The 27,859-nt window shown below is 44.2% G+C and overlaps 1 protein-coding gene across 1 annotated transcript in view; it reads right to left on the reverse strand.

Moving 5' to 3' along the window:
- LOC124622807 (semaphorin-2A-like) overlaps nt 1-27,859 on the reverse strand; it is a 447,972-nt gene that overhangs the window by 93,434 nt on the left and 326,679 nt on the right. Inside the window, exons 6-7 of the mRNA XM_047148597.1 lie at nt 22,900-23,170; nt 250-480 (exon numbers count right to left, since the gene is read on the reverse strand). Coding sequence (XP_047004553.1) covers nt 250-480; nt 22,900-23,170 — 502 coding nt within the window. The remainder of the gene's footprint in view (nt 1-249; nt 481-22,899; nt 23,171-27,859) is intronic.

Here is a 27,859-nt window from a genome sequence, read left to right on the forward strand (position 1 = left end):
TCAAACCAGTCTCAGGACTGAAGACCACAACAACAACAACAATGATAAGATATTTTGGTTGTTTACATAGGGTGACAACTGCCTCATGGTTAGAAATTGCGTGGCCTTAATTGACGGCTATGTAGTTGAAACTAGTCATTGCTGCTATAAGTAGAGAAAGTTCTCAATAAACATAAAGTACTGATGAAAATGTTGCCACCCTTTAGTCGCATTATTAATTATTAAAATATGATGACGAAGGGTACTCACGTATCTCGTCGAAGTAGAAGGGGAACTCGCCGGGCAGGGAGCAGTTGAGGCGCGCCTTGAGGAAGGTGGCCCAGTTCTGCGAGAGGATGTTCTTGCCGCCGGTGTCGCGCTTGCAGACGCGCGCCACGCGAGAGTACACTCGCTTCCCGCAGTTGATGTACTCCATGGCCGGCTCTCGGAAGAAGAACAGCACGTGCTCGCCCACGTCGAACGAACCCACGAAGTTCGGCTCTGCGGGCAAGTGCCAATTGCGGCATTCACAGAATCATACTCTTACACCAATGCATGTTTGTTCAGGAAAGTTTCCAAATCGATGATTTTCCCCTTATCCATTCGAATAGTTTGATCCAAAGAGAACTACGCACCACTCGTCTGCAGATTTTCCGTGTACAGCGTATGACTCTTACTGTACTGTTTGCTTCATTCCATGGACAGTTGGTAATGAAAAGATTATTGCTGCTGTGTCTTTTCACAGTACTGCAGAAAATGCTAGGTTGTGTAACTTACACTATGGCCATTAAAATTGCTACACCAAGAAGAAATACAGATGATAAACGGGTATTCATTGGACAAATATATTAAAGTAGAACTGACAAGTGATTACATTTTCACGCAATTTGGCTGCATAGATCCTGAGAAATCAGTACCCAGAACAACCACTTCTGGCCGTAATAACGACCTTGATACGCCTGGGCTGTGTCAAACAGAGCTTCGATGGCGTGTACAGGTACAGCTGCCATGGAGCTTCAACACGACACCACAGTTAATCGAGAGTAGTGACTGGCGTATTGCGACGAGCCAGTTGCTCGGCCACTATTCACCAGACGTTATCAGTCGGTGAGAGATCTAGAGAATGTGCTGGCCAGGGCAGCAGTCGAACATTTTCTGTATCCAGAAAGGCCCGTACGGGACCTGAAACATGCGGTCGTGCATTATCCTGCTGAAATGTTGGGTTTCGCAGGGATCGAATGAAGGGTTGAGCCAAGGTCGTAACACATCTGAAATATAACGTCCACCTTTCAAAGTGCCGTCAGTGCGAACAAGAGGTGAGCGAGAAGTGTAACCAATGGCACCCCATACCATGACGCCGGGTGATACGCCAGTATGGCGATGACGAATACACGCTTCCAATGTGCGTTAACCGCGATATCGCCAGACACGGATGCGACCTTCATGATGCTGTAAACAAAACATAGATTCATCCGAAAAAAATGACGTTTTGCCATTCGTGCACCCAGGTTAATCGTTGAGTACACCATCGCAGGCGCTCCTGTCTGTGATGCAGCGTCACGGGAAACAGCAGCCATGGTCTCCGAGCTGATAGTCCATGCTGCTGCAAACGTCGTCGAACTGTTCGTGCAGATGGTTGTTGTCTTGCAAACGTCCCCATCTGCTGACTGAGGGATCGAGACATGGCTGCACCATCCGCTACAGCCATGCGGATAAGGTGCCTGTCATCCCGACTGCTAGTGATACGAGGCCGTTGGGATCCACCACGGCGTTCTGTATTACCCTCCTGAACCCACCGATTCCAAATTCTGCTAACAGTCATTGGATCTCGACTAATGCGAGCAGCAATGTCGCGATACGATAAACCGCAATCGCGATAGACTACAATCCGACCTTTATCAAAGTCGGAAACGTGATGGTACGCATTTTTCCTCCTTACACGAGGCATCACAACAATGTTTTACCAGGCAACGCCGGTGAACTGCTGTTTTTGTATGAGAAAACAGTTGGAACTTTCCTCATGTCAGGACGTTGTAGGTGTCGCCACCGGCTCCAACCTTGTGTGAATGCTCTGAAACGCTAATAATTTGCATATCACAGCATCTTCTTCCTGTCGGTTAAATTTCACGTCAGTAGCACGTCATCTTCGAGGGGTAGTAATTTTAATGGCCAGTAGTGTAGTTTTGCTTCTGGCGTAGAAGGGAAATGCCACCAGAGAAACAGATGACAACTTTATACTCTAGAGAAGCTCGAAAGTTCCGTGGTAGTTTGGTTGTACCATTTCCATACACTGAACCCACGAGTTACAATATGCTCTAGACGTTATATGTATCTCATTTTATGGCTGCCTGAATAACAATAACTCAGCTGAGCACACTTTGTACTACCACTACGAAACTTGCACAAACATTCACTCTACAGCACTTCGTTTTTCAGGTTAAGGGACGTGCGGTTTGAGGCGCCATATCACGGATTGCGCGGCCCCTCCCGACGGAGGTTCGAGTCCTCCATCGAACATGGGTGTATGTGTTGTCCTTAGCATAAGTTACTTTAAGTAGCGTGTAAGTCTAGGGACCGATGACCTCAGCAGATTGGTCCCTTAGAAATTCACTTCGGCTATCTCCTGCCGGTAGGTGATGGTTGAAATGATCACTATAGCAAAAATCTACTAATAACAATATTGCTGGTCCCTGTTTTGACCACAAACGAGGAAAATTCTTCCTACACGTCGGTCAGCGGCCTGAGGGTGGCGTAGTCAAACTTTGATACTTGTTGCCAAATAAAATAAGCTTGGAAACTTGACAACTCAAAGTGTTTAATTGGACATCCTCTAACAAACTGCCAAGTCCCGCAACCATCTCTAAGAAGATGGACATACAGTTCCTCTATTCAGTTCCGTGCAGAACTTCCTGAATGGCAAACACCTCACCTTCTTGGACGACTGCAGACTAAACCCCGAATAATTCATCAAATTGAAAAATGATTCAAATGGCTCAGAGCACTATGGGACTTAACTTCTGAGGTCATCAATCCCCTAGAACTTAGAACTACTTGAACTAACTAACTTAATAACATCACACACATCCATGCCCGAGGCAGGATTCGAACCTGCGACCGTAGCGGTCGCGCACTTCCAGACTGCAGCGCCTAGAACCGCTCTGCCACACCGGCCGGCATCAAACTGAAAACCCCCACATTTGGGAAGAGTGGCATTTATAGGCTTCCAGAAAAATGACAATATACTGTCGACAATAATTGTGTATAGTGCAGGAAATAAGTAGTTTGTTTACAAAGCCCATCCGCCTTATTTCATTCTATTGTACACGACCTTGTGTGTGAAATTTGTAAGCAGAGCGGCCAGCAACCACATTCTGTCGTAGCTGCTGACCTGTGTGTCTGAACTGTAATGAAAAGCGAAGAGCGGACGAACTTATGAGACAACGCAACAAACACACAGATCATGGCTTGGGAACAAATTTTATTAGGGACAAATTGTTCACTGATGCTTCTCGGCGACACTAGGTGTCCTTTTGTATTCGTTATGCTCCTGAGAGGTGGCAGAGTGTAGGAACTCCGTGACTTGGGTACACCGTATGTGTTGCCTATAACCCACTCATCTGCTCTGAATGAAGAAGGGTACAAACCTCTTCCTGGGCGTGAATGTCCTAGGAGTGTCGACCTGCCACTCTATCCTCCTCTTCTGCGCGGTGTCATTCCGATGCGACGTAGAGGGATATAAAGCCAGCACACTGGTCTCCCGGTCGTTTCCCGACTTTCCACACACTGGACCCGCCGCCACTTCTAAATCAAGCAGCTCCTTAGATGGAAACAAGCGTACGAGAGCAACCTGTGCCACTCCTCCCACCTGTGATAAATCCTTGGCAGTACCGAGAATTTAACCGCTGCCCTCCGCGAGACAGACACCTATGCTGCCCTCTCAGTTAAGCAGGTGGGGAGGACCAGCGAAAGTAAAGTTCCTGATTCAGTTCTGAAATACCTTTCTCCGCTTACACACATTGTTAGGGTTTTCTTGTCGAAAATCGGTTTACTGTGGTAGGTAGTATGCAGCACAGCTGGTTCTCTGATATTTCGTCGACCCAGGGTCAACAACTACTAAAGAAGGCCTATATTCACCGGATAACATCAGAGTACATTTTGTCTCTAACAGAAGTTGTTCCCCTAGACCTTTGATGCGAAGACTTTGAAACACTCTGCACGTATGGTGTACCAGAATTCTCATTTCTGGCATCTAGGGGCTGTACAAGAAAGATAGTTGATAAAGATTTGGTAAGGATTCATGTCCCGAAAAATATCCTTCACATATAAAAAAAGTTTTCAGCTGGCTGACTTTCGTATCTGCTCCTTACAAGTACGACGCGTAATGAGAGAGCAGCACGATGCATGTTTCGAGAACGTTTTCCGTATTGCCGGAGTCCATCATATAGTCCCAACACCAAGAAGGATTTGTGGGAGATAAAATAAAGTTGGTAACCGCGTTTCTACATCTGAGAGTTGACATCTATTCGTATTTCACGCCAGCCGCGTAGAAGTGATGCTAGTAGCGTCGCTTGAAGGTGCACAGTAGGTTCGCTTTAAATACGCCGTCGTGAGCGTCAGTAACCTTTGTGATCGGGAGTTGTGTGTTGATGTTAGTCAAAAATGCCTTTAAGGTGACGAAGACGCCACTATCTGTAGTTCGCTGATCTGAAAGAGGTCGTGTAATATCGCCACGAGAAGCTGTATGCTCCTTACTCAATATTGTAGAAGGACTTAACAGGAATGTAGCCACTGAACATGGTTATTGGCAACGATGTTAAGGAGAATGGACGGTCGCAAGGAGACTGGGCTCCGGTCGGCCATGTGGCATGAGCAAGAAGGAAGACCATCACGTTCGACATATGGTTGTGACGCATCATAGTTACTTAGAAGTTCCATTGATCAATAGCACCGAAAAACCGTTATGACGTGGAACGTGTCAAATGCACAACAAATGCTCACAGGAAACAAGTTTTTTTCTTTTCTTTTTTTTGTTTACATTATAGTGTTATATCGAAATATTTCTATTATCTATCCCATTCCCTTAAATGGCACAAAATGCAAATATTATATCTCTAGATTTATTTACTCATATTCAAGAAATCATCTATGGTATAGAAGGAGTTGTCAAGAAGGTATGATTTCAATTTGTTTTTGAAACTATAACTGCTGTCTGTCAGACATTTTATTTCATCTGATAATTTATCAAAAAGTTTTATAGCTGCATATGTTACCCCTTTCTGTGCCAAAGATAGGTTAAGTGAAGGATAGTGTAGTCTTTCTTTTTTCTGGTATTGTAATCATGAATGTCACTGTTCATTTTAAACTGGTTCATGTTGTTGAGAAAAAATGTCAGTACTGAGTAAATGTATTGTGGAGCAGTTGTAAGAATTCCTAACCTTGTAAACAGATGCCTACAAGATGTGCGACTATGAACCCCACACATTATTCTAACTACTTTCTTTTGAGCAGTGAATACTTTTTGCCTAAGTGTTGAGTTGCCTCAGAATATTATTCCGTATGACATCAGAGAGTGGAAGTGTGCAAAGCTTACTAATTTCTACATCCTTAAAATTGGCAATTATTCTGATTGCTAAAGTTGCTGAACCTAATCGCTTTAGGAGATCCAAAATATGAATTTTCCAATTAAGATTATCATCTATATGTACACCCAGAAACTTAGTATGCTTTACCCTGGCTACTTACTTCTTTTGATGTGTTATGTTTATTGGTGGAATTATACTTTTTGCAGCAGAAAATTGAATGTACTTTTCCAAAGACATTATTTGTATAATTTTCCATCGGACTTTCTTTTACTGGATTAATAATTATGCTTTTATCATCAGCAAACAGTTTCAAACCAGCTTCCTGTTTCAGATAGGAAGGGAGGTCGTTCACATATATCAAGAACAGAAGGGGACCCATGATTGAACCCTGTGGAACACCTAATGTAATTTCACCCCAGTTAGATGAAGTGGCAAACTCCTTTGAATCACTTGCAGCCTATAAAGAGACTTTTTGCTTCTATAGATATGACTTAAACCACTCATATGCTGTTCCATTTATACTACGTCTGCAGTAGCAATTCGGCCACCAGTTGACATAATGAATGTTACAAATTGGTTAGCTCAAGGAGATCTCTGAGCCAGACGCCCAGTAGCGTGCATCCCACTGAAACCAAATCACGGCCATTTGCGTCTTCAGTAGAGTCAAGTGAAAGTTCACTGGAGGGCAGGATAAATATCTCTTATGTTTTCTGATGAAAGCTGGTTTTGCCTCGGTGCCAGTGATGGGCATGTGTTGATTAGGAGGAAGCCAAGTGACCGCCTGCCACCAACCTGAATGCAGCCTAGGCACACTGGACCTACGCTTGGAGCTATAGGCTGAGGTGCGATTTCGCATGACAGCACGGAACTCTCTCGTGGTTGTCCCAGGTACCCTGACTACAGATCTGTAAGTCAATCCGGTGATTCGACCTGTTGTGCAGCCATTCATAAACAGCATTACAGGGGGTGTTTTCCAACGGGATAACGTTGATCTACAAACCGCTCGTATAGCCTAACATGCTCTACAGAGGGTCGACATATTGCCTTGGCCTGCTCCGTCACCAAATCTGTCTCCAATTGGACACATATGGGTCATCATCGGACGATAACTTCATACTTATCCACGGATCCCATTAACCGTCCCTGCATTGGCTGACCAAGTGATACAGGCATGAAACTCCATTCCACAAACTGACATCTGCACCTGTACAACGCAGTGCGTGGACATCTGCATTCTTGCATTCAACATTCTGACGGCAACGCTGGTCATTTAATATACCAGAATTTCACATTGGCATTGGCTTATTTCGAGCTTACATTAATCTGCGATCTTGCAAAGTTAATAATTTAAATATGTTACGTAGACGTACTCCGGAAGCTCCATTAATCTACATTAAATACACTACTGACCATTAAAATTGATACACAAAGAAGAAATGCAGATGATAAACGGGTATTCATTGGACAAATATATTATACTAGAACTGACATGTGATTGCATTTTCACGCAATTTGGGTGCATAGATCTTGAAAAATCAGTACCCAGAACAACCATATCTGGCCGTATAATAGCGGCCTTGAAACGCCTGGCCATTGAGTCAAATAGAGCTTGGATGGCGTGTACACGTACAGCTTCCCATGCAGCTTCAACACGATACCACAGTTCATCAGGAGTAGTGACTGGCGTATTGTGACGAGCCAGTTGCTCGGCCACCATTGACCAGACTTTTTCAGTTGGTGAGAGATCTGGAGAATGTGTTGGCCAGGGCAGCATTCGAACATTTTCTGTATCCAGAAAGGCCCGTACGGGACCTGCAACATGTGGTCGTGCATTATCCTGCTGAAATGTTGGGTTTCGCAGGGATCGAATGAAGGGTAGAGCGAAGGGTCGTAACATATCTGAAATGTAACGTCCACTGTTCAATGCGCCGTCAATGCGAACAAGAGGTGACCGAGACGTGTAACGAATGGCACCCCATACCATCACGCCGGGTAATACGCCAGTATGGCGATGACGAATACACGCTTCCAATGTGCGTTCACCACGATGTCGCCAAACACAGATGCGACCATCATAATGCAGTAAACAGAACCTGGATTCACCCGAAGAAATGACGTTTTACCATTCGTGCACCCAGGTTTGTCGTCGAGTACACCATCGCAGGCGCTCCTGTCTGTGATGCAGCGTCAAGGGTAACCGCAGCCATAGTCTTTGAGCTGATAGTCCATGCTCCTGCAAGTGTCGTCGAACTGTTCGTGCGGGTGGTTGTTGTTTTGCAAACGTCCCATCTGTTGACTCTGGAATCGAGACGTGGCTGCACGATCCGTTACAGCCATGCGGATAAGTTGCCTGTGATATCGACTGCTAGTGATACGAGGCCGTTGGGATCCAGCACGGCGTTCCGTATTACATTCCTGAACCCACCGATTCCATATTCTGCTAACAGTAATTGTATCTCGAACAACGCGAGCAGCAAAGTCGCGATACGATAAAACTCAATCGCGATTGGCTACGATCCGACCTTTATCAAAGTCGAAAACGTAATCGCATTTCTCCTTCTTACACGAGGCATCACAACAACGTTTCACCAGGCAACGCCGGTCAACTGCTGTTTGTGTATGAGAAATCGGTTGGAAACTTTCCTCATGTCAGCACGTTGTAGGTGTCGCCACCGGTGCCAACATTGTGTGAATGCTCTGAAAAGCTATTCATTTGCATATCACAGCATCTTCTTGCTGTCTGTTAAATTTTGCCTCTGTAGCACGTCATCTTTGTGGTGTAGCAATTTTGATGACCAGTAGTGTATATGGGCGGGTGCGAACTTAATGGTACGCAAAAGGTTTCCCCACTTAAGGCTTTTCCTATTATGTGTTAACGACCATTTCTAGATGACAGACGACATAACGTAATGATGATGCAAAATGGACGGTTGTACGTCATCAGGTCAATAAAGACAATTATTTTAGAAAATATGATCAATAAAGTTCTGCATTACGTCTAGAACATGTGGCAGTAGAGGGAAGATAATAACGTAAAACCTGCATGCTTGATCCGTTTTTATAGGAGTTGATAAGGTATCCGCAGCTGCATCACGTGACATGACACACACGTTCTCGAAGACTGTAATAGATACTTGCCGAGTATATGACACGGCGCCCTGTTAGGCAGAAGAGCGAAATGTAATAGGTCACTCGCCTGGGGTACGCCGCGGGCCCGGAATGGGCTGTCGCAATAAAAGTAACAGCTCCCGGTAATGGCGGTGCGGCCGCCTTAACGCCCACGCGTGGCCCGAATGCGCGGTGGCGGCGGCGCGAGAAAGTGCGACTTGCTTTCTCCTAATGGCCCCACTCTGCCGTACGTAAAGTTATTTCTGGCGAGCAGTAAAACCTTGAAACGGATAAAAATTTGGCGTAATAATCGTATATTTTACAGCCCTGCGAGGCGACGGCGGCCGGGCAATATACGAGGGCGGGGCTTAAGTCGGCGCGTAACGACCCCAATAAATGCCGGCTCGCCGTTTATTTGCATTAGCTCGCGAGACGTGCCCCGGATCCGCAGCCAGGAGAGCGAGAGGCGCCGTCAAGCGCCACGTGCCACGCGCCGCGCGTCACCCAATTACACGGATTAGCGCTTTACGACGCGGGCCGCCCCTAGCGGGTTGGTGGGAGTGGCATCGGTCCCGTGGAGGCGCCGCCTCAGAGGGCGGCGGTGCTACGGCGGCTGCGGCGGGGGCGACCTCTGCCACCTGCTGTCGAGCCGCTCCCCCGCAAACTGGAGCCAGTGCTGTTCGGGGCAAACGCATTCTCGGCGAAGGCGTCGCAAGGTTATTGCCTGTATACAGAGATCCGGGTCGTGTTTAAAATATGGTAGAGGCAAGACACAGTCAGCCCCTTCCCTGCGCGATAGCAATGAAAATACTATCGATGACGGTCCTGCTAAAGCAGGGTTGTATTGTATTGTATTGTATGTTAACCGGGGGCCTAGAAGCGACGGAGAGGCTCGTCCCCGCCGCAGCCGGAGTGGTCCACAACCCCACGACGACTGCCGCAGTCCACTTCACCCCTGCGCCGCCCACACTGAACCCAGGGTTATTGTGCGGTTTGGCCCCCCGGTGGACCCCCCAGGACACGTCTCACACCAGACGAGTGTAACCCCTATGTTTGCGTGGTAGAGTAATGGTACGTGGAGAACTTCTTTGCTCAGCAATCGCCGACATAGTGTAACTCAGGCGGAATAAGGGGAACCAGCCCGCATTCGCCGAGGAAGATGGAAAACCGCCTAAAAACCATCCACAGACTGGCCGGTTCACCGGACCTCGACGCAAATCCGCCAGGAGGATTCGTGCCGGGGACCAGGCGCACCTTCCCGCCAGCAAAGCCGTACGTTAGACCGCACGGCCAAGCGGGCGGGCCAAAGCAGGGTTACTAAACACAGTCTTTCGAAATTCCTTCACCAAAGAAGACGAAGTAAATATTCTAGAATTCTAATCGAGAAGAGCTACCAACATATCGTAGAAGTAAATGTCCTCTGGGTAGTGAAGCAACTTAAATCACTTAATAAAAGCAACTCTTCCGAGCTAGATTCTGTACCAGTTAGAATCCTTTCAGAGTAAGCTGTTGCAGTAGCTCCACACTTAACAATCACATTCAACCGCTCGCTAGACGAAAGATCCGTACCCAAAGAGTTACACAGGTCACACCAATATTCAAGAGACCCAATAGGAGTAAGCAACTAAATTGCAGCCCCATATCATTAAAGTCAATATGATGCAAGATTTGGAACATAAATTGTGTTCGAATAATATGAATTACTTCGAAGAGAACGGTCGATCCACTCACAGTTAACATGGATTTAGAAAACAAATTTCTTATGGAATACAACTGACGCTCTACCTCACAAGCGGCTGGTAATCAAACTGCGTGCTTAAGGGGGAAAAAAAGCTTCAAATGGCTCTAAGCACTATGGAACTTAATGAGGTCATCAGTCCCCTAGAACTTAGAACTACTTACACCTAATTAACCTAAGGACATCACACACATCCATGCCCGAGGCAGGATTCGAACCTGCGACCGTAGCGGTCGCGCGGTTCCAGACTGAAGCGCCTAGAACCGCTCAGCTGCACTGGCCGGCCTATGGAATATAGTGTCATATATGCTACTGGATTCGTGATTTCCCGTCATTGAGGTCACAGTTCGCAGTAACTGACGGAAATAGCAATCGAGTAAAACAGAAGTGATTTCTGGCGTTCGGCAAAGTAGTGTTAAATGCCTCTGCTGTTACTTCTCAGTAGACACGATTTATGAGACAATCTGAGCAGCCGCGTTAGGTTGTTTGCAGATGATGCTGTCGTTTGTCATCTACTAAAGTCATCAGAAGATCAAAAACAACTGCAAAACGATTTAGATAAAATATATGTATGGTGCGAAATTTGGTTATTGACCCTAAACAATGAAACGTGTGACTTCACATGAGTGAAAGATGGAACCCGTTAAGCTTCGCTTACGCGATAAATCAGTCAAATCTGAAAGCCGCAAATTCAGCTAAACACCTAGGAATTACAATTATGAACAACTTAAATTACAAAGAACACACGCAAAATATTGTGGGGAACACGAACCGAAGACAGCGTTTTATCGGCAGAATGCTTAGACGATGAAACAGGTCTACTAAAGAGACTGCGTACGTTGCGCCTGTCTGTCCTGTTACGGAATACTGCGCGGTTTGGGACCCTTACCATATTGTATTAACAGAGAAAGCTCAAAGAAGGACGGCATGTTTTGTACTATCAAGAAATAGGGTAGAAAATATCACGGATATGATATGAGATTTCTGGCGGAAATCATTAAAGAAAGACGTTTTTCGTTGTGGCGGGGTCGTTTCATGAAATTTCAGTCAGCAACTTTCTCCTCCGAATGCGAAAATATTTTGTTGAGTCCAATGTTCACAGGAAGAAACGATCATCATAATAAAATAAGGGAAATAAGAATTCGCACCGAAAGATATAGCTGTTTTTTTTTTTCATGCTATATTCTAGAGTGGAATAATAGAGAATTAGTGCGAAGGTGCTTCGATGAACCGTCTGCTGGTCCTGTAAGTGTGATCTGAAAAGTAGGCATGAATATGTAGATGTAGATGACCAAGAATAACTCTCTCACGTTACGAGGGGCCCTCATAAGGTATTACTTAACACAATCAAGAAACAGACTTGTGCAATAAATTTGTTATCTGTCTGCATCCCTGGAACACTCTGAAATCCCCGGCCCCACATCACCGTAGCACACTGGTAGAACAAACGAATGGGTGCAGCTTATCTCCGCTACATCGATTGTCCACCCAATTTGTTTTGGCTCCTCTAACGTACATATCCAACGAAAGATTTAAGACTAATAAACTTCCTTATATCTCCAGTAATTAAGTTATTAGCGATACACTCAGTAACACAAAATTACTGCTGCATTTCAGAGAAAATCAGTATTACCTAACATACACGTATGTACGAGGGTCACTCCAAAAGAAATGCACATAATTTTTTTAAAAAAATCCATCTTTTATTCTACATGTTTCCCACTGTCTCGTTTTCACAGCGCAGGAATTCTATGACAGTATGTTGCTTCTGACGAACGTCAAGTGTAGCAGCTATCTTGAAGACATGCTGTGACGGCGCCACTCACGGGAAAAGTTTGGAGTAAGTTTGAAAACAAGCGGGAAGAATGTATCTACCCACAGTCAAACTTTCACACATGCAGAATGAAAACTGTATTTTTACAAAAATAGTGTGCATTTCTTTTGGAGTGACCCTCGTATATCGAACGGTTCACTACGTTGGTCAGTTCATTATTTGGTATTGCTTCATCTCAACGGCACAATATTATTGCGATTTTTGGCTTCAGGTTTTGTACCGTGTGCCAACATTCCGGCGATTTTTCATTTACTTCCTGTTACACCAGTCCAAAGCCTATACGAATGGTTTCAAAAAAGTCAAGTAAAGAATTAAGTAAAGTTCACACAACTTTGTGAGGAGATACGTGTTAAATCTACAACAACCAAACCGTAAAAACATATGTATCCATATTTCAAGAGGGACCAAGGAAGATGATTTGAAAAAAAACGCGAAATGCCTCTCGTTTAAAATTCTTTTTAATTAATTGCACTAAGGTTAATACGGCGAAATCAATAGTAATTACAGTAATTTTCCCTTAAGGCTGTATTACTTTTAATTCTGCAATTGCAATTTCGGCTTTATACCAACGTGAAGCATAAATATTCGATGCGATATCACGGCACAGATATAACTAACGCTACCCACTCTGACCATACGGCACAGATATAAGTAACGCTACCCATTTTGACCATACGAAGTAAGATTTTATCCAGAAGCAAAATATAAAACACGAAGCAAGTGATTTTTAGCTACCAGGGAGACATCAAAGCTTTGTTCACAACGAATATATCGACACCAGTACGTCGTTTTGAAATACCACCTTACATTTGTTGTTATGTAAGTCACTTCTTCTTTTCTAGACTTACAGAAAACGGTATCGCAGTGCGCCATTCACGTAAAGATTACGTTATTGCAGACGTAACACAGAACTGATATTGACTCTCCTGTTGTCTCACAAACAGCAATGCAACAACGAGCTGAACATCTGTAAATCATGTTTTCTAGTCATTGTCCAGAATTTTTTGAGGAAGAGAAAAGTGTGTGCAAAGTCTCAGCCGCACATGTTGAAATCCCAACAAAGCAAGAACTCGAAGACGCCTGCCGTGTCTTGATTGAAATTAAAAACGCGAATACTTATTTTCTGGAATGAATCTTCTCCAGAACAAAACAACGGCGCCTACTAGGACTTGACTGAAAAGTTAACAACAATTTTTTGTAGGTATGGAGGGAGTCTTCGTGTAATGAATACGAACCTACCATAAAACGACAAAGTGAATAAATTAACGTGAAACGTCAACAGTTCGGCAAAATAACCGACATTCAAGTCCGTGTAACTTTTACTGGCAGTTTCGCATCTTTGTATGAATGTTCTCTGCGTTATTCTCAAGTGTGGGAAGACTGTGTAGAATACATTATGCATTGAAACCATCGACTTAACTTATCCCTTTTTATTAATCCAGCAAAACTTTTTTAGACTGCTAGACTACATATATTCATCACATTCCGATGTATTTTCATTATCAGACCGTTGCTTTTTATATTCTTTATTAGTTCGTTGTGTTAGTATACTCAACAAAAGTCACATACGTTTTAATAAGAAAGCTTACTCAGCTGTGCTTTAGAAGTTTGTGTCAGTCAAATGTGCTTCTACAACTAAATGTCAGTTATAAAGGTAAGTGTACAAACAGCAAGGTTAATCATTTGTAGAGAAGAGTATTCTATCTTGAAACACTTCTCAGTCTTTCGCCTCTAGTAGTAGAACTTCCATACGTTTTCTTATTCCATTTTCAAATGATTACATCCAATTTATGCACACCGAAGACCTTTTCTGAAATAACTAAAACCTCCAGAAAACTAAGGTTCTTTCACATCTGAACGACTTTTCCAAAGTATACTACGGTCATGCACTTGAAGCAAATATTTTATTCAAATTTAATCGAAAAAATACTGTCAATATTGTACTTAATAATGTGTGTGTTACATTATTGCTCTACTACATACTGATAATAAGTACGTGAAATCAAATTAAGTAGAAGTACAGTGCATCTGCAAAGTCTCTCGGCAGTAGCGAGCTCCACGTGTCTCGCCTTGCGGGACGCGTAAGCTTGAGAGCAGCCAGTGTCGTTGTGTAAGCTAGGGGCCGAGATTCACTGCTAGTGGCTACAGTCATGTTGGGAGATGGGATTCAACATTATTAAAATTAAAACAGTTTAATTAATTATATTGATTACAATTAAATACAGTGTACTAGCCAATATCGCAGTAGGTGCTGGAAAAGTTTTCCCTCTTTCTTGAAGGCTCGGTTCAACTCTTTTACATTTATTTCCGAACACCTTTACCAATGTTACAAGTGTAATCGAATTTCTTCAGTTCATCAATTATCTTTGGGATATTTTCACACATAAAAGTTCTGACCGCACCCCAGAGAGAATAGTCGGGCGGAGACAGATCCGGTGAGCGCGGGGCCAGAGATCTTTCGTGATTAGTCTCCAAATATTTCATCTATAAGTCATAGGGACTGGTGTGCCCCATGAACAGTAGCGTTGCCATATTGATAAAATCAATGACTGATATCATCTTCATTCAGCCGAGCAATAAACGGACAAAATAATTTGGGAACGATACACATGGAAGCGACGGTAGTATAGGAAAAGAACGACCGTTTAATTCTTGCTCGTGTTATGGCAAACGACATTCCTGTTTCCTCTGAGTGCAATCGTATTTTGCTTAAGACATGTGGATTTCCTGTTAACGAAATTCGTGAATTTTGGGAACTGATGTAGTCAGATAAGAGAAACCAAGCCTCATCAGCCAAAGAAGTTCGATCTAGATCACTAACTCCATTGTGGTTAACAAATCGCTGAAATCATTCACAATACGCTAACCGTTCCGTCTTTTCCATATGGTGTAAATTTTGTACAGATACATCCCCAGTTCTTTTGTTAAGACCCTACGCGCTGTCGTACGAGAGACTTCAGCCTCTTGTGATAATTTCCTCACTGATTCTGTTGGACTCCGCTGCATGATATCCAAAAAGTCGTCAAGCACCCATTCTGTTAAAACTGTGGGGTAATCAGTTCGTAGTGCATCATGAACTGAACCTGTTGTTGTTGTGGTCTTCAGTCCTGAGACTGGTTTGATGCAGCTCTCCATGCTACTCTATCCTGTGCAAGCTTCTTCATCTCCCAGTACCTACTGCAACCTACATCCTTCTGAATCTGCTTAGTGTATTCATCTCTTGGTCTCCCCCTACGATTTTTACCCTCCACTCTGCCCTCCAATACTAAATTGGTGATCCCTTGATGGCTCAGAACGTGTCCTACCAACCGATCCCTTCTTCTGGTCAAGTTGTGCCACAAACTTCTCTTCTCCCCAACCCTATTCAATACTTCCTCATTAGTTATGTGATCTACCCATCTAATCTTCAGCATTTTTCTGTAGCACCACATTTCGAAAGCTTCTGTTCTCTTCTTGTCCAAACTATTTACCGTCCATGTTTCACTTCCATACATGGCTACACTCCATACAAATACTTTCAGAAATGACTTCCTGACACTTAAATCTAAACTCGATGTTAACAAATTTCTCTTCTTCAGAAACGCCTTCCTTGCCATTGCCAGTCTACATTTGATATCTTCTCTACTTCGACAATCATCAGTTATTTTGCTCCCCAAATAGCAAAACTCCTTTACTACTTTAAGTGTCTCATTTCCTAATCTAATACCCTCAACATCACCCGACCTAATTCGACTACATTCCATTCTCCTCGTTTTGCTTTTGTTGATGTTCATCTTATATCCTCCCTTCAAGACACCATCCATTCCGTTCAACTGCTCTTCCAAGTCCTTTGCTGTCTCTGACAGAATTACTATGTCATCGGAAAACTTCAACATTTTTATTTCTTCTCCATGGATTTTAATACCTACTCCGAATTTTTCTTTTGTTTCCTTTACTGCTTGCTCAATATACAGAGTGAATATCATCGGGGATAGGCTACAACCCTGTCTTACTCCCTTCCCAACCACTGCTTCCCTTTCTTGTCCCTCGACTCCTATAACTGCCATCTGGTTTCTGTACAAATTGTAAATAGCCTTTCGCTCCCTGTATTTTACCCCTGTCACCTTTAGAATTTGAAAGAGATTATTCCAGTCAACATTGTCAAAAGCTTTCTCTAAGTCTACAAATGCTAGAAACGTAGGTTTGCCTTTCCTTAATCTTTCTTCTAGGATAAGTAGTAAGGTCAGTATTGCCTCACGTGTTCCAGTATTTCTACGGAATCCAAACTGATCTTCCCCAAGGTCGGCTTCTACTAGTTTTTTCATTCGTCTGTAAAGAATTCGAGTTAGTATTTTGCAGCTGTGACTTATTAAACTGATTGTTCGGTAATTTTCAGATCTGTCAACACCTGCTTTCTTTGGGATTGGAATTATTATATTCTTCTTGAAGTCTGAGGGTATTTCGCCTGTTTCATACATCTTTCTCACCAGATGGTAGAGTTTTGTCAGGACTGGCTCTCCCAAGGCCGTCAGTAGTTCCAATGGAATGTTGTCTACTCCGGGGGCCTTGTTTCGACTCAGGTCTTTCAATGCTCTGTGAAACTCTTCACGCAGTATCGTATCTTCCATTTCATCTTCATCTACATGCTCTTCCATTTCCATAATATTGTCCTCAAGTGCATCGCCCTTGTATAGACCCTCTATATACTCCTTCCACCTTTCTGCTTTCCCTTCTTTGCTTAGAACTGGGTTTCCATCTGAGCTCTTGATGTTCATACAAGTGGTTCTCTTATCTCCAAAGGTCTCTTTAATTTTCCTGTAGGCAGTATCTATCTTACCCCTAGTGAGATAAGCCTCTACATCCTTACATTTGTCCTCTAGCCATCGCTGCTTAGCCATTTTGCACTTCCTGTCGACCTCATTTTTGAGACGTTTGTACTCCTTTTTGCCTGCTTCATCTACTGCATTTTTATATTTTCTCCTTTCATCAGTTAAATTCAATATTTCTTCTGTTACCCAAGGATTTCTACTAGCCCTCGGCTTTTTACCTACTGGATCCTCTGCTGCCTTCACTACTTCATCCCTCAAAGTTACCCATTCTTCTTCTACTGTATTTCTTTCCCCCATTCCTGTCAATTGTTCCCTTATGCTCTCCCTGAAACTCTGTACAACCTCTGGTTCTTTCAGTTTATCCAGGTCCCATCTCCTTAAATTCCCACCTTTTTGCAGTTTCTTCATTTTTAATCTACAAGTCATAACCAATAGATTGTGGTCAGAGTCCACATCTGCCCCTGGAAATATCATACAATTTAAAACCTGGTTCCTAAATCTCTGTCTTACCATTATATAATCTATCTGATACCTTTTAGTATCTCCAGGGTTCTTCCATGTATACAACCTTCTATCACGATTCTTAAACCAAGTGTTAGCTATGATTAAGTTGTGCTCTGTGCAAAATTCTACCAGGTGGCTTCCTCTTTCATTTCTTAGCCCCAATCCATATTCACCTACTACGTTTCCTTCTCTCCCTTTTCCTACACTCGAATTCCAGTCACCCATGACTATTAAATTTTCGTCTCCCTTCACTATCTGAATAATTTCTTTTATTTCATCATACATTTCTTCAATTTCTTCGTCATCTGCAGAGCTTGTTGGCATATAAACTTGTACTACTGTAGTAGGTGTGGGCTTCGTGTCTATCTTGGCCACAATAATGCGTTCACTATGCTGTTTGTAGTGGCTTACCCGCATTCCTATTTTCCTATTCGTTATTAAACCTACTCCTGCATTACCCCTATTTGACTTTGTGTTTATAACCCTGTATACCTGACCAGAAGTCTTGTTTCTCCTCCCACCGAACTTCACTAATTCCCACTATATCTAACTTTAACCTATCCATTTCCCTTTTTAAATTTTCTAACCTACCTGCCCGATTAAGGGATCTGACATTCCACGCTCCGATCCGTAGAACGCCAGTTTTCTTTCTCCTGATAACGACATCCTCTTGAGTAGTCCCCGCCCGGAGATCCGAATGGGGGACTATTTTACCTCCGGAATATTTTACCCAAGTGAACGCCATCATCATTTAATCATACAGTAAAAGCTGCATGCCCTCGGGAAAAATTACGGCCGTAGTTTCGCCTTGCTTTCAGCCGTTCGCAGTACCAGCACAGCAAGGCCGTTTTGGTTATTGTTACAAGGCCAGATCAGTCAATCATGCAGACTGTTGCCCTTCCAACTACTGAAAAGGCTGCTGCCCATTTTCAGGAACCACACGTTTGTCTGGCCTCTCAACAGATACCCCTCCGTTGTGGTTGTACCTACGGTACAGCTATCTGTATCGCTGAGGCACGCAAGCCTCCCCACCAACGGCAAGGTCCATGGTTCATGGGGGGAGGGAACCGAACCTGTTGGCTGGAATTTTGCGTTTTAAATCACGTACAGAGTACAGTGTCGCGATGCGGTCACCTCGAAGCAGGTAAACGATACCTACATTGCAGCCTCACATGTTTTCTGAAGTTTCCTCCGGTACGGAACATCTCTTCCACTAAAACCACTCTCTCTGCAGTATGTTTTCTGAAGTTTCCTCCGGTACGGAACATCTCTTCCACTAAAACCACTCTCTCTGCAGTGCCAAGCGTTCTCACTACATTCAGCTTACACAATAACTACACTATTACGGAACTAAGAGCTGCATCGTACATGCAACACTAATAACCCACCCTACCAATGCAGGTCCACGGTACACGTGCTGGCGAGACTTTCGCTGCAGAGAAACTTCGCGGATGCACGGTACTATCAAAAACCAGTTGAAAATTACAGAAATTCCGAAAATGAAGCCAAGTTCAAGTAACACCATTTCGAGACAGGGAAAATTGTTAAGACATTAGAGAAAAGCAATTCATTTGCAAATATAGAATGTTCCAAGGTATAGAGATGTTCCGTTACTATGTACAAGAGGGTTCATGGCTGACGAAGTATAGAAGTATAGTTGAACCGTCAATACTTTACGCAAATGTCTTTAAAAATATACAGAATTTTACTCACAATAAAACTCTGTAACAGAAGAATTAGCAATATCCGCAAAACACCATTTATACGTTATACATAATTCACAAGTATATAACTCGTATAATTAGGAATACTACGTCAAACACGTGGCCTATTCGGAAAGTAAGGCCCGATCGGTAGCAAAATTTAGATCACTGGGAAAATCAAATACGTACTATTTGCAACAGTTAGCTACATATTCCAGCTACATCTCTGCACAGTCGCCGTTCCGATTGAGACAATTGTCGTAGCGTTGTACCAACTTTCCAATAACTTCGTCATAGAAGCAAACTGCCTGTGCTTCCTGCCAGTTCTCTACCCTGGTCTACAGCTCGTTGTCTGCACCAGAACGTTGTTTTCATAGCTAGCGGTTCAAATGAGCAGATATGAAACTCAACGAGAGTCAGTTACTGCCTCTATTGTGGGTAATCAAACGCTTCGCACAGAAAACGCTGGAGAAGCATCTTCATTGCCCCTCAGAGTGCGGCCGAGAATTGTCAAGGAAAAGGAAACTTTGTGGGCTGCGCGACATTATGCGAAATCTCACACGAGCCCCTCATACTTGGCGGGAGACACTATTGTTCTAGGCATTTTTACGTGCTCACTGTGCGCTCAGAACTGAAAAGAGAGTGCTGACGCAATCGACAGGCGTAATAGAGACAGTGCCCAGCACATCTGTGTAAAGCTTCATTGAGCCGTGGTAAAATTGCGCGCCGCAACGCGTTGTGTGAAGCAGTCGCCCTCCGTTTCTGGCGGTGGTGCCGCTGTGGCGATCGCAGCTTTCTTGTCTCCCTCTAGTGGGAAAGGGGAAAGGTTGCCTGTTCACGTGCATTTAAGGGGCGTTATCAACTCGGCAGTTGGTCAGTCGGAGTGAGTCTAAGTCATTCTGTCAGTCTCGGCGAGTCTAGTCAGTTGGTCAGCCGGGTCAGTGTGGGGCAGTCAGTGTCTGTCTGTCGTCCGGAGGTCTAGTATCTGTCAGGCCGCCAGCCTGCTCGAGTTTGTTCAGGCATTGGTCATTGGCGGTTGGATCGATCGGTTGGTCGGTCGCGCACTGGGACACAAGATGACTTGTCCGTCTTGAGCGTCGGCGCATGTAAGGTCGCCACGTCAGTCCAGTGGGCCGCGCCGTGTAGCGAGGGGTAGTGGCTTCGCAGCAGACACGAGAGCAACAGGAGTCAACCCACGACATCGGTCTGGCCGGCGCGAGCTGCGACGCCGTGAGACGGGAGATCGGCGAGCCTTCCTGCGTCCGTTGAAGCGGCTGGCAGCGGGCGTTTCGGGAGAGCGTTTTGGGGGTGCTGCTCCAGGTCTTCGCCAGACATCGCATTTTACTAGAAGTTAAGTGATTCGTGAGTGATATGTTGTTTCTTTTACCTGTTAAATTCTACTTGTTTTCTTGGTCAGTCTCTCGTCCCCAACTTGCTCGTCTCTCTCCCGTCCGCATTTGTTAGGCAGTTAGTGTCTATCTGTCTGTCTGTCTGTCGGTCTCCCGTACGTTAATAGCTGCCTCTGTCATGTTTGTCGGATTCGGTGTTAACGAATTTATTGCTTGAAGTGAAACGGCCGAATTCCTGAAATATGTTTTTATCTGGCCTATCATCTTGAGAGGCGGTTTATGTGTAATGTAGAGCATGTTTGTATATTTTATGTAAGACTGCATTGCATGGGTTTTATTTAAATGGTCGTTTTAGTATACAAAGTTGCCACCCTTCCACCGTAAGAGTTTTTTTTCTTTCTCTAAATCAAGTTGTACCTTCGGTGGCAAGTTAATTTTTCTGTTAGTGTTTTGTACCATTTCCATCCCTCCTACGGGGTGCATAGTTTATGTGCTTGTGTGAGTTGTTAAAATTTTTAGTTTAAAGTAATCTGGTGTGTTGCAGATTTGCACCAGTGTAGTCTTCCAGACGTTGTTGTGAGCAGTCGTGACTACGGCCGTATCAAAAGGGAGCGGCAAGGTTCTCTGCCCGAAAGCTCATACTGTCAAAATTTGTTCTTTCTGCCTCTGAATAAATTGTAACTTGATATTTAGAGGGTGCTTTCTGATTATAATTTTAAATCTGTTAAGAAAAAAAGAAAAGGAGTACTTTTAGGAATAAAATTTCTATTTGTAAAAGAAATTTAATTTGTTTTCATCAGTTACCCACTGGCAACTACTTCCACGCTCACATAGTGTAATTAAATGTGTTAATGTTTCCAGAATAAGCCATGTCTCCGCAATATCCTTTCTTTCAGGAGTGCTAGTTCTGCAAGGTTCGCAGGAGAGCTTCTGTAAAGTTTGGAAGGTAGGAGACGAGGTACTGGCAGAAGTAAAGCTGTGAGTACCGGGCGTGAGTCGTGCTTCGGTAGCTCAGTTGGTAGAGCACTTGCCCGCGAAAGGCAAAGGTCCCGAGTTCGAGTCTCGGTCGGGCACACAGTTTTAATCTGCCAGGAAGTTTCATATCAGCGCACACTCCGCTGCAGAGTGAAAATCTCATTCTGGAAACATCCCCCAGGCTGTGGCTAAGCCATGTCTCCGCAATATCCTTTCTTTCAGGAGTGCTAGTTCTGCAAGGTTCGCAGGAGAGCTTCTGTAAAGTTTGGAAGGTAGGAGACGAGGTACTGGCAGAAGTAAAGCTGTGAGTACCGGGCGTGAGTCGTGCTTCGGTAGCTCAGTTGGTAGAGCACTTGCCCGCGAAAGGCAAAGGTCCCGAGTTCGAGTCTCGGTCGGGCACACAGTTTTAATCTGCCAGGAAGTTTCATATCAGCGCACACTCCGCTGCAGAGTGAAAATCTCATTCTGGAAACATCCCCCAGGCTGTGGCTAAGCCATGTCTCCGCAATATCCTTTCTTTCAGGAGTGCTAGTTCTGCAAGGTTCGCAGGAGAGCTTCTGTAAAGTTTGGAAGGTAGGAGACGAGGTACTGGCAGAAGTAAAGCTGTGAGTACCGGGCGTGAGTCGTGCTTCGGTAGCTCAGTTGGTAGAGCACTTGCCCGCGAAAGGCAAAGGTCCCGAGTTCGAGTCTCGGTCGGGCACACAGTTTTAATCTGCCAGGAAGTTTCATATCAGTGTTAATGTTCTTGATGAATCGCTAGTAAATAAAATAAATTCTTGAGAAAAGGTTTTGAAAGTAAATTCACCGTTGATTCATCAATATTTTCACTGTGTTTTCCATTTCACATTTCATTGGACCTTAGTTTCCGAATAGCCCTCGTACAACCTCATGCCTCACAGCAACCAAAACAGTAGAAAGTGTTGGAAACTGTCATGGCGGTCTCTAGTGTACATTCCTTCATGTGATTCTAAAATCGGTCAGCAGAGTGTAACACCAACCAGGAAACACCTTGTGTTCCTAGGTACTCTAGTCTTCATGCAGTACATTCTATCCTGCTACAAACTAAATAACATTTGAGTATTAGTGTTCTTCTAACATGTCTCACATCCTACAAGATCATTTCAGTACGAGTCGAAAGGACGACCAGCGTATCTAATAAGGTACTTCAAACTCATCATGTACTTAAACACATTTTTTTGAAAATATTGGCGAATGACACCACAGAATAAAAATTTGAGAAGATATGAAGTACTATGCAAGCAAAGAGGAAATGAACAGGAAAGCTGAATGTGCAGAGAGAGGTAGGGAGTAGTACTCACTGTCGAGCCACTTGGAGTCGTACTTGAGGGTCCTCTTGAAGGAGAACTCGCGGCGGCCGGTGGTGAGGTTGTGCAGGTCGGTGCGGAAGATGACGGTGTCGGCCTTGGTGAACTCGGCGTTGGTGCCGCTGTAGAGGCCCGGCAGGCCGCCCGGGTTGCCGCGCTCCACCCACACCGCCGTCGAGTTGTCCGCCGGGTCGTACGGGCACTTGGCCACGCCCGTGCCCACGCCGGGCACGTGGTCGCGCCGCGACAGGTGCGTCAGGTTCGCCTGCAGCGCGGAGGCGTAGCTTAACCAAGTGTGCTGCAAAGCAGACTGTATACAGGGCAATTTTGCTAAATGCAGGCGAACTGAGAGAATAAGCTGCAGAAAATGTCATACCGACATACGACCGGAAATGCCTTCCAAGGGACTTGCACCCTGCTTGAAGCTGAAAGTAGAAGATCTTCCACACTGTAGTCTACAATGACCGAAGCCACGCAAGTCTAGAATAGTGTGTCACCTGAACAAAAATAATATCCTCTGCAAACCGTAAATTGGATTACAGCACAGTTGTTCTACTACCAAGAGGTGGTCACAGCTTTGGGATTAAGGATTTACTTCGAACATTGTACGCCTTTAGTGGGCCATTGAAACAATAGTCTGGCAATTTCGAGAAAATCGTAGGCAAAGTTATACGCGTCAATTATGTAACTGATGTATCTGTGCATAGGTGCTCAGTGCCAGAGTTCATGGTGATCAAGGGGTTAAAAAAAAGTGACTGAAGAGATGAACAACGAACTTCAACGGACAAGAAAAGAAAGTGGTTAACGTTACAGCTCCGTCGTGAGCCGAACGTGTAAGAGGCGACGGTTCGACTCCTACTCAAAGTTGATTTTTATTCTACATTTTCTTCATCACTGGTCATATTATTTAATTTATATGACTTTGAGAGGTATTATAGTGGAAAAAACCACGTAAATTTTCGTGAAGTTGTAGTGAATTCCATATGTTATTTGACTATTTTGTGTTTGTAATTAAATTTTCAACGACAAACGACAAGCTTGGAAAGTCCAAGTCAAACATCGGTAAATAATAATGCGAGTGACGTTATTCGTAATCAGTAATATAGTAAGTCGCAACGTTTCAGACCACAAGAGTAATGGACAATTACACGTCGGATATGCTCGCGACATCACACGTTGCAGGATGCTATTTGTCAAGCACACACGGCAAAGGTAAACTGGAACTTCATTATATTACCTCTCAAATGTCATATAAATTAAATAAAGTGACGAGGCATGAAAAAAATGTTGTTTTAATGGCCTACTAAAGATGTACAAAGTTTGAAGTAAATCTGCGATCCCAACATCGTGGCCTCCCCTTGTGAGACTGCCATTTACATGTTCATTCACCAAATTTTACAAGCATTAAATAACAAAATAGCGCCGGCTGGTATTTTCTGCGACCTGTTTAAGGCATTTGGCTGTGTGACTCGCAATATTCTCCTAGATAAATTTAAGTTTCATGGGACTGATGGTATAGCCAACCAGAGGATAATGTCATATCCAACCAAATGAATGCAAAAAGTAGCATTAAGTAATTGAAACGGTGTAGACTGGGGATATATTTCTTACTCGGGAGAAACCACGTATGGGGCTTACCAAGGCTCAATCTTAGGTCCACTACTGTTCCTCGATCTTACGCCTAATACACGACATGCTGAGTTAGTTCTTTTTGAAGATGACATAAGTATTGTAATCAGTAGTATTGTAATCAGTAGTACGAGGTGCATTCAAGTTCTAAGGCCTCCGATTTTTTTTCTAATCAACTACTCACCCGAAATCGATGAAACTGGCGTCACTTCTCGACGTAATCGCCTTGCAGACGTACACATTATTCACAACGCTGACGCCATGATTCCATGGCAGCGGCGAAGGCTTCTTTAGGAGTCTGTTTTGACCACTGGAAAATCGCTGAGGCAATAGCAGCACGGCTGGTGAATGTGCGGCCACGGAGAGTGCCTTTCATTGTTGGAAAAAAGCCAAAAGTCACTAGGAGCCAGGCCAGGTGAGTACGGAGCATGAGGAATCAGTTCAAAGTTGTTATCACGAAGAAACTGTTGCGTAACGTTAGCTCGATGTGCGGGTGCGTTGTCTTGGTGAAACAGCACACGTGCAGCCCTTCCTGGACGTTTTTGTTGCAGTTCTTCAAAAAATTTTCTTAGGATGCACCTGTTACCATAGTGCCCTTTGGAACGCAATGGGTAAGGATTACGCCCTCGCTGTCCCAGAACATGGACATCATCATTTTTTCAGCACTGGCGGTTACCCAAAATTTTTTTGGTGGTGGTGAATCTGTGTGCTTCCATTGAGCTGACTGGCGCTTTGTTTCTGGATTGAAAAATGGCATCCACGTCTCATCCATTGTCACAACCGACGAAAAGAAAGTTCCATTCATGCTGTCGTTGCGCATCAACAATGCTTGGCAACATGACACACAGGCAGCCATGTGGTCGTCTGTCAGCATTCGTAGCATCCACCTGGATGACACTTTTCGCATTTTCAGGTCGTCATGCAGGATTGTGTGCACAGAATCCACAGAAATGACAACTCTGGAGGCGATCTGTTCAACAGTCATTCGGCGATCCCCCAAAACAATTCTCTCCACTTTCTCGATCATGTCGTCAGACCGGCTTGTGCGAGCCCGAGGTTGTTTCGGTTTGTTGTCACACGATGTTCTGCTTTCATTAAACTGTCGCACCCACGAACGCACTTTGCCGGCCGCGGTGGTCTCGCGATTCTAGGAGCGCAGTCCGTGACCGCGCGACTGCTACGGTCGCAGGTTCGAATCCTGCCTCGGGCATGGATGTGTGTGATGTCCATAGGTTAGTTAGGTTTAAGTAGTTCTAAGTTCTAGGGGACTGATGACCACAGCTGTTAAGTCCCATAGTGCTCAGAGCCATTTGAACCATTTTTTTGAACGCACTTTCAACACATCGATAACTCCATCATCACATGTCTCCTTCAACTGTCGATGAATTTCAATTAGTTTCACACCACGCAAATTCAGAAAACGAATGATTGCACGCTGTTCAAGTAAGGAAAACGTCGCCATTTTAAGTATTTAAAACAGTTCTTATTCTCGCCGCTGGCGGTAAATTTCCATCTGCCGTACGGTGCTGCCATCTCTGAGACGTATTGACAATGAACGCGGCCTCATTTTAAAACAATGCGCATGTTTCTATCTCTTTCCAGTCTGGAGAAAAAAAAATCGGAGGCCTTAGAACTTGAATGCACCTCGTACTGTATGAGTAATATGTGGTGCACACCCACGATCATGATGTCATCTCGTAGACGTCTGTGTAAAGAGTTTGATATTCTGACCAGTGCTTCAGGGTATATTTATATTCTCATGAAGTTTGCTGTAAATAATACACTACAGTTTAAAAGCAACAATTCTGTAAATAATTACAATACTAGAAGGAATGACATTCATGAATGTGAATGTCGTGTGACTAGGGCCTCGCGTCGGGTAGATCGTTCACGGAGTGCAAGTCTTTCGATTTGCCGCCATTTCGGCGACTTGCGCGTCAATGAGGATGAAATGATGATGATTAGGACAACACAACACCCGATTCCTAAGCGGAGAAAATCTCCGACCCAGCCGGGAATCGAACCCGTGCCCTTAGGATTGACATTCTGCCGCGCTGACCACTTAGCAACCGCGGACGAACATGAAATTCATTATTCCATATTAATATTTTATTTAGTACAAAAAGAGGTTCACAACACTGGGACAAAAGTTTTTGATCACTTATCCGAGGATATAAATGTCTGACAGGTAGCAAAGTAAAATTAGAAAACAAATTAAAAAAGTTTCTCCTCGGTAACTTCTCCTATTCTGTAGAAGAATTTCTGTTACTCTAATCTGTAAAAGGTAGTGGGTAGGAACTAATAAATCATTTCTCTGGATATAAAAAAATGAAAGAATGCCGTATAAGTGTTCAGCAAGTTGCCATATTTAAAAATTAAACGAGACTCGTCCTACCAGGCAACGTGTTTCCACGCATCAACAGTTCAATGTCGGTGGTGACGGGCCCAGGCGAGGAGTAAAGCTTTGTGTCGTGCAGTCATCAAGGGTACACGAGGGGACTTTCTGCACCGAAAGCCTATGTCGATTATGATTCGTTGAATGGTTCGCACGCTGACACTTGTTGATGGCCTAGCACTGAAGTGCAGCAGTTTGCGGAAGGGTTGCACTTGTGTCACGGTGAGCGATTTTCTTCTGTGGTCGTTTGTCCCGTTCTTGCGGGATCCATTTCCGGCCGCAGCGATATCGTAAATTTGACTTTTTACCGGATTTCTGATATTCATGGTACACTCGTGAAATGGTATGTACTGGAAAATTCCTACTTCATCGCTACCTGGGAGATGCTTGTCCCGTCGCTCGCGCGACTATAACACCATGTTGAAACTCACTTAATTCTTGATAACCTGCCATTGTAGCAGCAGTAGCCGATCTGACTACTGTGCGAGACACTTGTTTTCTCATACAGGCGTTGCCGACCGTATCGCCGTACTCAGACTTTTTACATTTCTCTGTTTTTGTATACACATTTCTATACCAGTTTCCTTGGCTCTTCAGAATATGAAATGTGGCAAACAATGATCGTCTATAAACACCCGTTGTGACGTACATTTATTGGAGGTCAGCTTATTTGCATACCTACATCAATACTCTAACAACAGAACGTGGCAATACACTTGATGAATCTGCTACTCTCCTTACTAGATATCCTGGGGTACACCATAATTCTGTCACCTGCTTTTGCCACTCCAGTACATCAGCAATTAATTCGCCACATATTGCGCACGCCGAAGAAACCATGCGCAGCATGGCACCCGCATAAGTTTCGAAATTGTCGTCGCCAGTCCTTACACAGTTGCCGCTAACTCTACGAGGGCGTGCTGAAACGTG

The sequence above is a fragment of the Schistocerca americana genome, chromosome 7, assembly GCF_021461395.2.
Source record: "Schistocerca americana isolate TAMUIC-IGC-003095 chromosome 7, iqSchAmer2.1, whole genome shotgun sequence".
NCBI lineage: Eukaryota > Metazoa > Arthropoda > Insecta > Orthoptera > Acrididae > Schistocerca > Schistocerca americana.